General features: G+C 42.5%; 2 protein-coding genes and 1 long non-coding RNA gene across 5 annotated transcripts in view; 2 read left to right on the forward strand and 1 right to left on the reverse strand.

Annotated features, from left to right (window-relative positions):
• Positions 1 to 4447, forward strand: part of baiap2b (BAR/IMD domain containing adaptor protein 2b) — an 81301-nt gene extending 76854 nt beyond the window's left edge. Inside the window, exon 14 of the mRNA XM_087177300.1 lies at positions 4312 to 4447. Within this exon, the coding sequence (XP_087033426.1) occupies positions 4312 to 4315 (4 nt within the window). The 3' untranslated portion in view covers positions 4316 to 4447. The remainder of the gene's footprint in view (positions 1 to 4311) is intronic.
• aatkb (apoptosis-associated tyrosine kinase b) overlaps positions 691 to 13587 on the reverse strand; it is a 50622-nt gene continuing 37725 nt past the window's right edge. For all 3 annotated transcript variants that reach the window (XM_023418987.1, XM_023418988.2, XM_087177295.1), the window contains 10 exons: positions 13429 to 13547; positions 12471 to 12558; positions 11314 to 11447; positions 10782 to 10866; positions 10370 to 10491; positions 9441 to 9590; positions 5547 to 9072; positions 4668 to 4797; positions 4339 to 4545; positions 691 to 3419 (listed from right to left, as the gene is read on the reverse strand). In XM_023418987.1, coding sequence (XP_023274755.1) covers positions 3391 to 3419; positions 4339 to 4545; positions 4668 to 4797; positions 5547 to 9072; positions 9441 to 9590; positions 10370 to 10491; positions 10782 to 10866; positions 11314 to 11447; positions 12471 to 12558; positions 13429 to 13547 — 4590 coding nt within the window. In that variant the 3' untranslated portion in view covers positions 691 to 3390. The remainder of the gene's footprint in view (positions 3420 to 4338; positions 4546 to 4667; positions 4798 to 5546; positions 9073 to 9440; positions 9591 to 10369; positions 10492 to 10781; positions 10867 to 11313; positions 11448 to 12470; positions 12559 to 13428; positions 13548 to 13587) is intronic.
• On the forward strand, positions 4479 to 11850 carry LOC147818411 (uncharacterized). The gene is made up of 2 exons (XR_015437987.1): positions 4479 to 4560; positions 9444 to 11850. It is a non-coding gene; the product is annotated as an uncharacterized LOC147818411 (long non-coding RNA).

Raw genomic sequence — 13587 nt, forward strand, 5'->3', positions numbered from 1 at the left:
GACTTACTATACTATGACATTTTATGACTTACTAAACTATGACATTTTATGACATACTATACTATGACATTTTATGACTTACTATACTATGACATTTTTATGACTTACTATACTATGACGTTTTATGACATACTATACTATGACATTTTTATGACTTACTATACTATGACATTTTTACAACTTACTATACTATGACATTTTTATGACATACTATACTATGACATTTTTATGACTTACTATACTATGACATTTTATGACTTACTATACTATGACATTTTATGACATACTATACTATGACGTTTTTGTGCTTTACTATACTTTGACGTTTTTTATGACTTATTATACTGACATTTTTATTACTCATTGCACTATGATGTCTTAATGCCTGATTATACTATGACGTATTTATGTCTTATTATACGATGGCATTTCTGCGACTTACTATACTATGACATTTTTATGACTTACTATACTATGACATTTTTATGACTTACTATACTATGACATTTTTATGACTTACTATACTGTGACGATCAGCTAAGACCTGTAAACGCGATGCACAAAAACACATTTTCCGCATTGAATTTTTCTATTTTTCATTTGTAATTCTTCTTTAAATTACCATGTGTAAATGATTCAAGAGACAAAGTTATACCCACTAAAGGAAAGATCTCAGAGTGAATTCTGCTCTTAAGATGTGTAAAACAGACTTTTATTTATATTTGATAGAAGGTACAGAAAGTAATGATGTGACCAGGTCAGTGTGGGGGCACATATTACTGACAGTATCCCAAACCAAAACTCCTGCCTCCATTTTTTTTTTAAATGATCAGTTCAAGGCCAAAGCTGCTGTCGTGTTCCTCCTCTCGGTCACTACGCCCCTGGACCACAGCACAACATCTCTTTGGCAACAATAAACAGAAGAATTTTTTTTTTTTTTTCAAACTTTCCTTCTTTCACAGGTACAGTACATCAATACTCCTAAAAGTATTTTTGTTGTAATACAAAAATATTAACGGACGGTCGTCTAGAGGATCTATGCCGCTAACTGTTACAGAATAATAAAGCCCTGGAAGGCAAACAAACACTCAGAAGACACTACATGTTGATCACAGGGCGTTTTTGAAAGGTGACATCCTGCTTCTTCTTCGGGAGCTGACGGCTCAACACACACCTTCCCTTGTCACCTCCTTTCATTTACACACACACACACAAAGCAAAGCATTGTAACACTTCATGATCATGACGTCAGCCCGTCTGTGCCTTTCAACCAGCTGATCAGACAAATTAGACTTGACACTAGACACTGAACTGATCTGTCCCTCCTGAAAGCATCGTAGCTCAACAAGTTTTTAAATATTTCATCCAAGCTTTAAATGCTATGAAGTTATTCCCTTATTGTTTTAACCTGGTGCTCAAACTTGTCTTAATAAACCATAGTACAAAACTGCTGCGAACAAGCTCATTGTAGATAATATACAGCGACAGTGTCAGTAACAGTAAAGTCAGGCATTCGTTCTCATTGCTCTTACAAACAGAAAATGGTAGAGATGGGGCTGCAGCTGAGCAATACTGGATGTATAATGTGGTGATTCACGTATGCAAAATCATGTTTGTTCAGACGAACCTCTTTGCAGACAGAAATACACTTTCACAGCCTTTGAGCACTGTTGGGCATGTTTGTGTTTTGATATACTGGCCTCTAGGCCCGGGCGATCTTTCAATACATACAGTATGGACGTTTAAGAATTACTTAAGTTATTAAAAAGAGCTTCAGCCATGGTTACATTCACGAGACAAGAGGTTATAATGTGGCCCCTGAGCAGCGCTACGTCTTCAGGGCAGATTGGAGGCTACGGTGTGTCGCTCTCCTCAAGTATCGAGATGGGCCGGGGCTAGCTAGTTAGCATGCTAACTTCAGTAGAAGACGTGATTGAGACAAGTGGTGACATTGGTGTTTCCTTCCACCAGCTGTCTGTAGTAAAGGAATGCTGAACTCATGTTTCTTCTAGACTGGTAAACAGCTGTTGATGCTAATGCTAGCTCTGTAGCAACAGCGAAACTTACAAATAGCTTAATGTCTGTGATTGTACCAGTCCTTGTGGATACTGTTCCAAATCAACAAGCATTGCTGCTTTGTGGTGATATTGGATTTACAGGAGTTTTGCATCAATGTGATGAAGTAAATTGATTTGTTTGAGAATATTGTCATTATTGCAATAGAGAATTACATATACTGTGATGAAAATTTAGTCTATATTGCCCGTGACTATTGGCCCATGTCATTATTAGAGAACTAATGTCTGTGTAGCATCCAGATACTGAATATCTCCTCTTGCTATCAATGTGTTTTGGACCTGCAACATGAAAATGGATTTTTCCATGACCATGTGCTTCTACTCTAAAACAGAAAACAACAGGAAACGTCCCCATTTGTCTCTAAGCAATACGTCTTTATACTGTTTTCTAGTTACTTGAAACCATGCATTGCAATATCTTTAAACTACTTCCTTCACGTCTTGTTACCGTAGAGACAATGCAGTGCCTGATATACGACAAAGAGGGGTTGGTTGTGACGGTGGTGCTAGCACAGAGAATGAGCCACATATTCATGTAAAACAGTACAGTTGTGATCCTTATACAAAATAAGAAAGAAAAGATTGTCCAGGTTCGATCAGCTGCTTCCACAAAAAAAAAAAACATTCTGTAACCAGACAGGAGCCATCAAAATTCCCTCTGCTCCCTTCTTTCACACTAACAGGTTCTTTGTCTCTGAATAAACCCAAATATTAACATTATATTACTTGTGATACCTCAAGAATTATCATTGATATTCATTAAGACAAGTAAAGCAGTTTCCAAAAAAGTACAAAGTCTGTGGAGCTGTACAGTCTTGTTCAAAGTGCTGATCCTTTGTCTAAAAAGCCAAAAAGTTGACGTTGTCTTTTACTCAGTGATACTTGAACTGTCCTGTTTCTCCAGTCCAGGTGGTTCCACACTCTCATCATTACTCCCTATCATAAATTAAGAAGTGAAAGAGGTGGCAGATGTGATGCTTTCCAGAGGCTCGTCCTTCCATTTTGTCTCTTAAATCGGAAAAATATGCAGAATTCAACACACACGTCCCCCCTGCTTTCATAGATTCTTTACATCATACATAGTATATATTAATATTCTGTAAATGTTTATATATTAACCATACTCTTTTCAGTATTCTAAACAGCTTAGGTCAGTCCTACATCGTGGGTAAGACAGACTTTCTCAAAAGTGTCCACAGGCGATAAGAGGCACTGTCTTGTGTTTCTAAAACCTGACGTTTAAAAATAAATCAGAAGTCATGCTAGTAGGCCAAGTTGTTGTCGAAGAGAGGCAGTAAATATCCACAGCTCGTTACTCTTTCTCCCCGTCCTCGCTGCTTCCTGCAACAGAGACAAACAGGCAGAAAGGATTAATGTTTGCAAGCACTCTGTACAGGCTGTTAGGCATCTTCCTCCTCCGACATGTCTATTGATTTCGGAGGAATTTGGCACTAAAGTGTATTATCTCATTAGTGTGGTATGTTTTACTCTAATTCTGTGGCAATATGTTGTCGCCAACAACGGCATCTTTAAAGGGCCAGTTTCCCAGACTGGGATTAAGTCTGATACAACAAGTACTTTATTAGTATCATTAGTATATTATATGTTTGTATGTATATATATATATAAACATACAAACGTATATCTATACATGATTTGGATTAGAGTCAAGTCTTAAATTAAACCTCAGAGGAGCAAAGTTTAATTTCAATTACTGTTTGTTTATAGATGATATCACTATTTGAAATATTATATATTAATAATTATATAAGAACGAGCGTGTTAAATTTTGATAAACATATGTACATGTCCAGAGAAAGAACCTTCATCTCACTGACTGTTTCACTGTGCCTTTAGGTCAATACTGTGACCAAATGTCATTTAATTTGTTCACAACTTACACAGATTTAAGACAGCTTTAACTTTTTTTTTGAAAACTCTTTCCGTCCCTTAGGTTTGCTATGATACTTAAACGTGATGTGCTTCACAGTTTTCGTAGCTTTGACAATTGATTAGCAACTCAACTCAACATTATTTTTATATCTATTATTATTCATATCAAAGTTTAACTCCAGCTTTGATCTTTAAACCATTTTTTCAAATCTGAATAGCTGTTACAAAATCTGAAATTTGATCTGTATCTCAGTGCCAGAAAACTTGATTTTTTTTTCTTTTGATCTGTGTCAGTAAAATCTCAATCCTAATCAAAAAATTAATTCTGTTGTGAGCACAGATGAACTGTTATCCAGAGGGGACCCACCTCCTGCTGAGTCCATATCAGAGTCAGAGATGTGAGTGATGGAGAAACGGGACACGTTGGAGGGGGAGACGGTGAAGCGGGAGAACTGCACGGCTGGTTTGGCATCCGGGGCCTTGGGGATGGAGTGGGTGGGCGGGGAGTCCGACGCCGCTGAGGACGTTGGTAGAGGCAGCAGGGGGAAGTCATCCTCCCACTCATATCCTGCACCTGAGAGAAGAGACAGTGAGTACATGGTTTGATATCTGCTCACTAGCCAAGTTTTCGTGATGCTCATACAGGCAGAAACCTCTTCAATTACATTTAAACTAAAAATATATTCTTGTACTTACTCTCCTCTGAGATGTTCCCATCAGAGGAGTCATCTGAGCCATTAACCCTCTCGTGGGATTTGCTCTGTGAATTTTGACCCTCTGCTCCTAAAGGGAAGCCGTGCTCAGCCAGCTCTTTAGTTGGGCTTTCCTAGTGGCAGAGAAGTGAAGTAGGAGAAAGCACCTGTTAGTACAGCATTAAGTGACTCACTTGCCCAGATCTGATGTTAAGTCTGTCTGTTTGGTTTTTGCCACTGGGGGCAGTGTAACATTGATTGTTATTAGTTTGCAACAACTTAGCAAACAGCTAACCGGAGACACGGAGCATTAACTTTGAGTCATGTTTCCGTTCACTGATTCAATACTGAATCTCCTTTTTGTTTTGTTTTGTTTTTTAAGAGATTTTTTGGAGCCGATGCCTTTATTTGATTGGCTATGTGGAGAGAGACAGGAAATACGAGAGACAGAGTTGAGGAGAGACATGTAAAGGCTCCGGCCGGCTGGGAGTCAAGCCGGGGACCCACTGATCGGTTATGAAATCGATGCTGATTATAAACACGGTAGAGTAATATATAACAAATAATAATAGGGATGGGGCTCTATTGGAGCATAATAAAGGGGGAGGGGACAAATTGTCTTTGTTCAACTGTATCAGCGATTTATTACATTCTGTATGACTTTAAATATCAATAAAAAGACCCTTAATAAAAAAGAGGCTAAAATGCTATTGGAGATAATTCCAGATTCACCTATTTTGGCGCTATGAGCGACTCTTTCATATTACACTATGCCAGATTATAACATATTGAATTAATGTCAGTATAACTATTGATTAACTGGGGTTTAAATCATAGAAAACTAATTTTGATCAATGATTCGTATATTCTCTTTGCTACTCACCTGATCGAACAGATAGACGGTGACGTCGTCAAAGAAAGACACCGTCTTCTTCTTGCGTTCGAGCTCCTCCTCCAGGCTCTCTGCTGTCAGCAGGGTCGGCATCTTCAGGAGGCTGCGCAGTTTGTGTGCTTCGCTGTCGTCGCTCACCACAATGGGCACCGGGTGACACTCGTCCTCGCTCTCCTCCCCGCCACTCTGTTCCTGCACGCTGTAGCTCCGCAGCTCCTCGTCCGACTCGTCGCTGTCATCGGTGTCGCCGTCCTCCTCGTCGGCCTCTTCCCCGTCGGCTGGAGATCCTCGGCCCTCTGTCGCAGGGAGCGGAGGGGGAGGGGTGGATGGAGGTGGAGGAGAGGAAGAAGAAAACCGTCTGGTGTTTGCAGTGTGCTGCAAAGCCACCTCGTCTTTGGGTAAAGTGTGCAGGATTTCTCCGGACGTCCCTGATGTCCTGTTTTGAATTGTCTTGATCGCTGGCTCTTCTGTTGCTTCGGAGTCTTTCATGACCTCCGTTTCCTCCTCTTCCTCCACCTTGATGTTGGAGGTACAATCTCCATTCAGGGCACCGAGGGCTTCTTCCATGGCCCCCACCACCTCTGCTGCCCAGTCCCCTAGAGATGAGCTCTCCTCCTGGGATGGCCATTCATCCAGTCCTCCCTCTGTTATTGAAGCAGTGTCAGACGGCTCTGGAGGTAGCCCCAATTCCTCATCCTGTCCACACTCTTCTGTCATGTATGCCTCCATCTCTGGTGGAGAAGAGGATTCTGTTCTTCCTGTTAATGTGCGTTTTATGTCTTTGTTCACAGCAGGGTCCTCAAGTTCTTCCTCCTCTTCACTCTTCCTTTTCTCGCCCTTCTTTTCTCCCCTTTGCTGTTCTTTTTCAGCATTTTCTTCATCTCTTACTCTCTCTGATAGTTCTTCCCCTTCATCCCTCGACTGCCTTTCATTCTCATAGTCTGAGAAGTAAGCAGAGTCTCTGTATGGGGTCTTATCACTTAGTGGTGAAAAGATGTAGTCACCGGTCTGTGAGGCCTCTGAGGCCAAATCTTCACCCAGTGATGCTTCACCCTCTGTGGGCACCACTTCAGCCTCGGCTCCCCGCTCCTCCAGCACCTCGTCCTCCTCCAGCCTTGTATCAAGGTGAGGCTTCCCCAGAGGTTGTTCACGGGGTTCATGAGGCTCTTTGGGTACAAACTCAGGGCTCTCATTATTTTCTGTGTCATAGCCGCTGTCCATAGCTTTAGGAGAGCTGGAAGGATGGGAGGATGCAGGGCTGAAGCCCTCACAAGAGCCAGCTGCAGACGGTAGATCCATGGAGTCCATGGAATCAGGAGTTCCTATCTGCTTCTGTAGCGACTTGAAGGCAGGAGAAGCGTTCAGCTCGCTGGACTCGTCAGCGAAGATGCCCGAGGTAACGTCTGTGATGTCGTCTGTGATGTCTTCGTCCTCATCGTCGTCACTGCAGTCGAGGATGTCAGCGAGGCAAACGCTGGAGCTGCCTCTGTCGACGCCGCTGTCTCCAGTCTGACTCAGCTCTGACTGTGGATCTGTGAGGACCACCATCACATGCGTGTTGTCAGAAGGAGGCGGAGTGGCTTTAGTCATTGTCAGGGTCACCTCCTCTATTTTAGGCTCTGGTGGTTTTTGCATGATTAGATTTTCCTTGATTACATCCTCCCCCTTCTCCTTGAATGGGGTGTCATTAGTTGTAAGGTCAACATACTGCTCTCCACAGTCCTCAGTCTTAATCAAGGTGGGTTTGGGCACAATGGGACCCCCTGGAGCTGGTGACAGATTGATCATCTCCTCATTGCTCGGGATGTCAATGATCTTATCTCTGATGTAGTTGCTGTGACTGTAGCTATGACTGTAGCTGTTGTTTCTGACCAGCAAGCCGGTGAGTGGGTCAACAAAGTGCGAGTGGCAGCAGTCTCCAGATGCTGGCACCTGAGTCTCGCCCTCATGGCACAGGTAGATGTAGGCACTGCAGTTGTCTGAAGGCACCATTGCATGGTGTTTACTCAGACTGAGGCAGGCACTATTGTCTTTGGCCTCAAGATAGTCAATGGGTTTGGGTAGAGAGTGGTAGGCCAGGCTGTGCTCCTCCGGCCAGGAGTCTTCGATGTCTGTACTTGGCATTGTGTAGTGGAAATCTACATAAGCGTCCTGTCTGCAGCTGTGGCTCGCCCGCCTGGGGTGACCCACACTGCTCTGGCGGTGTTTCGAAGGCCAAGTGTTGCAGGTGTGTCTCTCAACAAAGATGTCCTCTTCTTCCTCCTCTGAATCAGTGTCTCTGTGTCCAATGAAGAGCGCCCCCTCTGTCTCCATGTTGATACTGATAGAGTGGCTGCTGTGCCTGGTGTGGCTAGGCATAGTCTTCCTCAGGGAGCCCATCATGTCGTAGTAGCCCCCGGTTACGTTCTTTCCTATGATGGAGGTCTGACTTGTGTCCAGGTATGTGTCTCTGTAGGCCTGTTGAGGTGGGCTGTTCACAGAGGGGGATATACCAAGCGGGTTCTCCAACTCACCCAAGGCCTGACGCAAGCTCCTTGACCCCCAGCTCTCCTGATGGTGCTCACTAGAGTGTTCACTGCCAATCAGATAGCGATCTATTCCCAAAGGCGGTGAGTGTTCATAGTAGTAACCCCCATCTCTGTCTTTATAGGACACATAGTGACTCGACTCCCAGGGTCGTAGAGGGCTGCTGTCCGACACCTGCCCTAAAAGAGGCTCCATTGTGAGGGAGATCGCAGGACTTGAGTCATTTGAGTCGTACACATCTGACTTATGGATGTCTGCTGACCAATAGGGAGCCATGTTCTTAGCCTGTGATGGGCAGGCCATGCACTCACCTGAGTCTGCACTCCCAGTAAGGAAGCTCCCACTGCTGCCCTGATAGTCTGGGCTGTAGGAGCACATGGTATAGTCCAGGTCAATGTTACAATCCACTGGCTCTTCAATGCGGATGTAGTATTCACTGCTTACTGAGGGGCTATGGGCACTGAGGACAGGAAGTACGCCGGGAGCATGTAGATGTTTTGGTTGGTAGTAAGAAGGAGAAACTCCATGACTGAGGCTCTCCAGAGGGCAGCCTCCCACAATGCCCCCTGGTGGGTAAAATGCTTCCTGACAATGATGGCTGACTTGACCCAGGGTACTAGAGGAGTCTGGGGCTCTGTAGGACTGGTCTGCCCTGGCTTGCTCCCACTTGTACTCAAAGTTCAGGCCATGACTGGTTTCAGTGACTGTTAGTATGTCGTCCCCGGACTCCGAGTGGTAGCCATCACCTGCTGAGAACTGCTCAAGGAGAGGGAACGAAGAGGAGGTTGATGAGGGGTGGTCTCGTGACATTACAGAGGCACCACGGTGGCTGTTGAATCCAGTATTGGGACGCAGGGAGTTCCAGCGCCTCTCAAAGTCCTCCTCTGCCTCGCTGGCCCCCTTGGCACACAGGTAGCTGAGCAGCAAGTGGACTTCCTCTGCATTGGGTCTCTGATCAGGCTGGAGCCAGCAGAACTGCATCACCTCATACCTGAAGATCACAAAAATGACACAAACAGAAAAACAGACAACAGTCATATATGAAACAATTTTAATAAATTGATGAAGTTGTAATAACAGGATTAAAAAGAAGAGGCCTGAGGAGAAAACTTCCCCAGCACAGGAAAGCAAAACCAGCATGATTAACATAATAATTAGATTCTGCAGAAGAAATGAGAATCCACTCGTGCTGGAAGGTATTTAATTTTGTTGCGCTGAATTTTGTGTTTTGATGTGTTTGTCCTTCTGCTCGGGGACTGTTAAGTAATTTAAAGATGCTTCTATATATGTGTGTGTGTGTGTGTGTGTGTGTGTGTGTGTGTGTGTGTGTGTGTGTGTGTGTGTGTGTGTGTGTCTCACCAGCGCTCAGCCAGGGGCACTTTGAGCAGCGGCTTGGGCAGTCGCAGCTGCTGCTCCCTCACAGCGTAGGTGAGTACCTGTCTGTCAGAGTAGTGTCTGTAGGGCTGGTTCCCCAGCTCAAACAATTCCCAGATAGTCACACCCAGAGACCTGAGACACAGGATTAAACATAAAACCGTAATCAGAGCAAGTATGAATCATTCACACTATGTGCACATACTTATAGTCCTTCAATAGTTATTTTGTGTCCTTCATAATTTTATGCACTGTCAGGGGTTTTTAACTGTGCACACAGTTTTTCTATTGTCTCAAACTTTTCTCCATCTCATTGGCTGCTTGGTGACCTAAAATATTACAGTCTTACCTCCCAACAGAGTGAGAGTTTATATATTTTTTGGCCTGTTCTCGCAGTCTGCCCTCTTATCTTGTAATTTTAGTATCAAGAACTCAACAAAAAATGAAAGGAGTTAAAAACACGTTCCCCCAGGGACAAAAGTCTAATCTATCTTCCATGTTTTGGCCATTTTCCCTGATATGTGTTTCCCAGGGAACCAACATCAGCCTTTTGGTTGTGACCTTTTATGCACAAAGCATAGATACATGATAATTTAATAGTTTCATTGTGAAATATCTCTGTCTTTCAAAAAGAAGAAAATTACTTTTACAACTTTAATCCTAAAATGCTGAATAAATAACAGCACAGTAGATTATAATAAAGCACAAAATGGCAAAAAGCAATCAACATGCGCTCAGCACACAAAGTATTTTTTCATTTATCCTCTTACACCACAGTCTGAAGTACAAAGTAAATTGTTTTTCAACATTTTGACACTATGCTGTATGCTATTGTTTCTAACAACAAACCAAAAGTGCACGCATCTTTGTATTTGTGCGTGTGTGTGTGTGTGTGTGTGTGTGTTTGATCCTACCAGATGTTGCTCTGTTGGGTCTGGTCGGCCACCAGCAGGTTTCCATGCACCTCATCCACGAGCTCTGGAGCCATCCAGCGCAGCGGCACGTACATCTGATCTGATGTCACATAGTAATCATCCTGATGGGAGGCAAGAGTAAAATGTTAACAGACATTAAATCTCAAGCATTTCCTTGTTAAATTTAATAATCCTGAACAAGTTAAATGAGGGTGGGGAATAAAATAAGCTGTAACATCTGTCGAAATTCACTTGGGTGGAGTAAATGCTAGATTTTTGTAGATGCAAAGCACCTCAGATTTGTATAGATAGTAACTATTTCAGATTCCCCCGAATACTCTAAACAAATTAAATCATACCCTTGTTTATCTTTGCATATGTTACTCTGTGCATATTTTTCCGATAAACAGACCTTGTACTTAGTGTGGGACAGGCCATAATCTCCGATCTTCACTGAGACATCAGCAGTCAACAAGCAGTTCCTCAAGGCCAGGTCACTGGTGACAGAGGGTAATGGGAGGGGGGGGGCAGCTGTTACATCTCAACATTATTTATAAACATACTAAACAGGACTCAGACACTGCGAGATGCTCGTATTTCTTGAGGCACAAAAATATTTAGAAGCATTGCACACACAAAAGCAAAACACAGACGGATTGCGAGATGAAATAATTAATCTTTCAGAGTTGGCCCAGTTCAACACTGCTATCTTTGAGAGCACATTTCGATGTCCTCTCCTTTCTCTGAAAAAAGCAGCTGCAGACTGAATGGAGCTTTGAGTGGTTCTGGAGATGAGGGGTCGCCGCCTGCAACAAAATCACTGATGCTGGAGTCTGTAAGGAGCACTCAGGCAGCACCAGGATATTGTTCCAGGAAGCAACCCAGATCATAGCGTTGTCATTTTAGAGCGTGTGCGATATTTAATGGCAGAAATGGCTCACTACCTGTGTGTGAAGTTGTGCTTGTGCAGGTGCAGGAGTCCTGAGGCGATGTCGCAGGCCATCCGCTGGAGGATCAAGGGTTCTGGGGTCATGGTTTCTGCAGTCCTGCAGCTTCGGAGGTAACCCTTCACATCCCCCTGGACGCAGCAGAGAGAAATAAAACATCTGTATGATACATCCTCTGACCATTGGAGGGCAGTGTTGTCACTGTGCTTTGCTTAATGGGAAAAAGACTCATCCACTCCTCGTTCAGTTGCCTTGGTATTAAAATCTGCATGGAAGCCCACCATGTGTCCTCAGTTACTTATTTACAAGGTATTGTTTTCATTTTGTGAGTGAAATCTCCTTGGCAGAGCGTTTGTCTTCCTTTATCTCACAGCATTTAGAATCTACACTGTTTACAGTAATTACGTTAAATAATAGTTTGATCCTACAAACAGTAACAGAATTCCCTCCTTAGGCATATCTGAATGTTTTTTGTCATCATGGGTTTGTGCTCGTTTGCGCTGTTGTCAATTTAAAAAATAATCTGAAATTGAATTTTGTCTGTGATCAATATATTTCATCAGCTACCACCAATTTCCATCACTCACACTGTGCAGTGAATTAAAAATTGACAGCTGTGAAGTGGCAGAAAGCCAGTTCTGAGTTCTTTGATTACTTGAATATCACCACAAGTGTCAGTGTTAAATCTACTGAACTAATCAATCCTGTGGAGCTGATGTTGGATTTTATGCTGCAGTGTGAGTGGTGTTAGTGCAGCGTGATTTACTGTTAACTTTGGGCTCAGCTGCCAAACAATTACAGCAGCTGCCAAGAATGTTTTATTGCCAAAAGTAATTAAGAAAAAAAATCCAATAAACTACATATAACAAGAGGTTTTCAGGCCATTTAGTGAACTGAGTCAGTGGAGGGATATAATGCAAACTTTCAGTTAAAAGCAAAGGTCTATAAGATTTGACAGGTCCTTTCACAAACAACATACTTCATATTCAAATACACTTTACGCACCAAATGTGGTACAGCCTAATTAAAAGATTTAGCAACCAAGGTGTAATTTATTAAAATATTTAAATCCTGTATAACCTTAATATTTCTTTATACATACTGTGAGCCATTCTCCCCTTACACAACCCTTCCCTGTGGGTTTGGATACTCACCAGTGGACAAAACTCCATCACCAGCAGGTATGGAGTGACCTCGGTGCACTGGGCCAAACACTGCAGCAGAGCAGGGTGCTGGAGAGCACTGGAGGAGAGGAGGAGCATGAGATCATAGAAGAGCACACAAAGGACTTCTGTGACAACACAAAAACTCCTAGACACACACATTGACACACAGTATAAACATACTGTACCAATTGTGAAGAATCATACAGTATATTGGCAGTATTTATAGGCTTGGGCAATATCTAAAATTTTATATCTTGATGCAATCCAGCCACAAATGTCGTGATGCATGTTATTTTTAATAATATTATATAATTATATAATGTATTTAATGTTTCAGGTATAAGTGATGCTGTCACTAAACAACACTTCAAAGTTTTATTTGTCACATGTCTGTGTTGAATTGCAAAAAAAGAAAAATTTATATTTTGAAAAATATTGCATATAGTGGGAAATATCTTGATATCGAATAATGGCCCAAGCCTAGTATTTAAAATATATTACAAATGATCAAATCAAGGATTGTTACTGCAATGCATAACGCTATGAAAAGGTACAGTTATAGGACACAATGACTGATTAAATTACAAAATGATATGCTATGCAAATGAAACAATGAAACATGTTGAGAAAAAATACATTCAAAGACACATTTGTGTCTGGAACAGGATTGTTTTTCATTATTCCTGAAGAGCTGGTAGTTTTACCCGCCAACATTTTATCAGCTCATCTATTCAAGTAAAATCTGCCTTCACAAAGTTACTAGTCACTCCAGCCATTAGATACATTTAGTTGAGTAAAAAGATAAAATATTCCCGCTACAGAGGAAGAAAAATACAGTTTCACCATCATCTCATCTGACAGTACAGTATTTTAGCAAATGTTTGAACTACATCTCTGACAAGACAGAAATCTAACCAGAAACCAGGTGATAGAGGTAAATATGTACCGGTAAGGCTGGGCTTCCTCCAGGAAGTGCATCTGGTCCTGCACGCTAGAACTGGCTTTCAGTTCCTTCACTACCACCTCAGTGGTATTCAGGCCTGCGTTCACCTCCCCCAGCAGAACCTGAAACAGCACAAGACACAGACATATACGCACAGGAGAG

The sequence above is a fragment of the Seriola lalandi genome, unplaced genomic scaffold, assembly GCF_002814215.2.
Source record: "Seriola lalandi dorsalis isolate HSWRI2012SDOR001 ecotype SW California unplaced genomic scaffold, Sedor1 jcf7180002054585, whole genome shotgun sequence".
Taxonomy (NCBI): domain Eukaryota; kingdom Metazoa; phylum Chordata; class Actinopteri; order Carangiformes; family Carangidae; genus Seriola; species Seriola lalandi.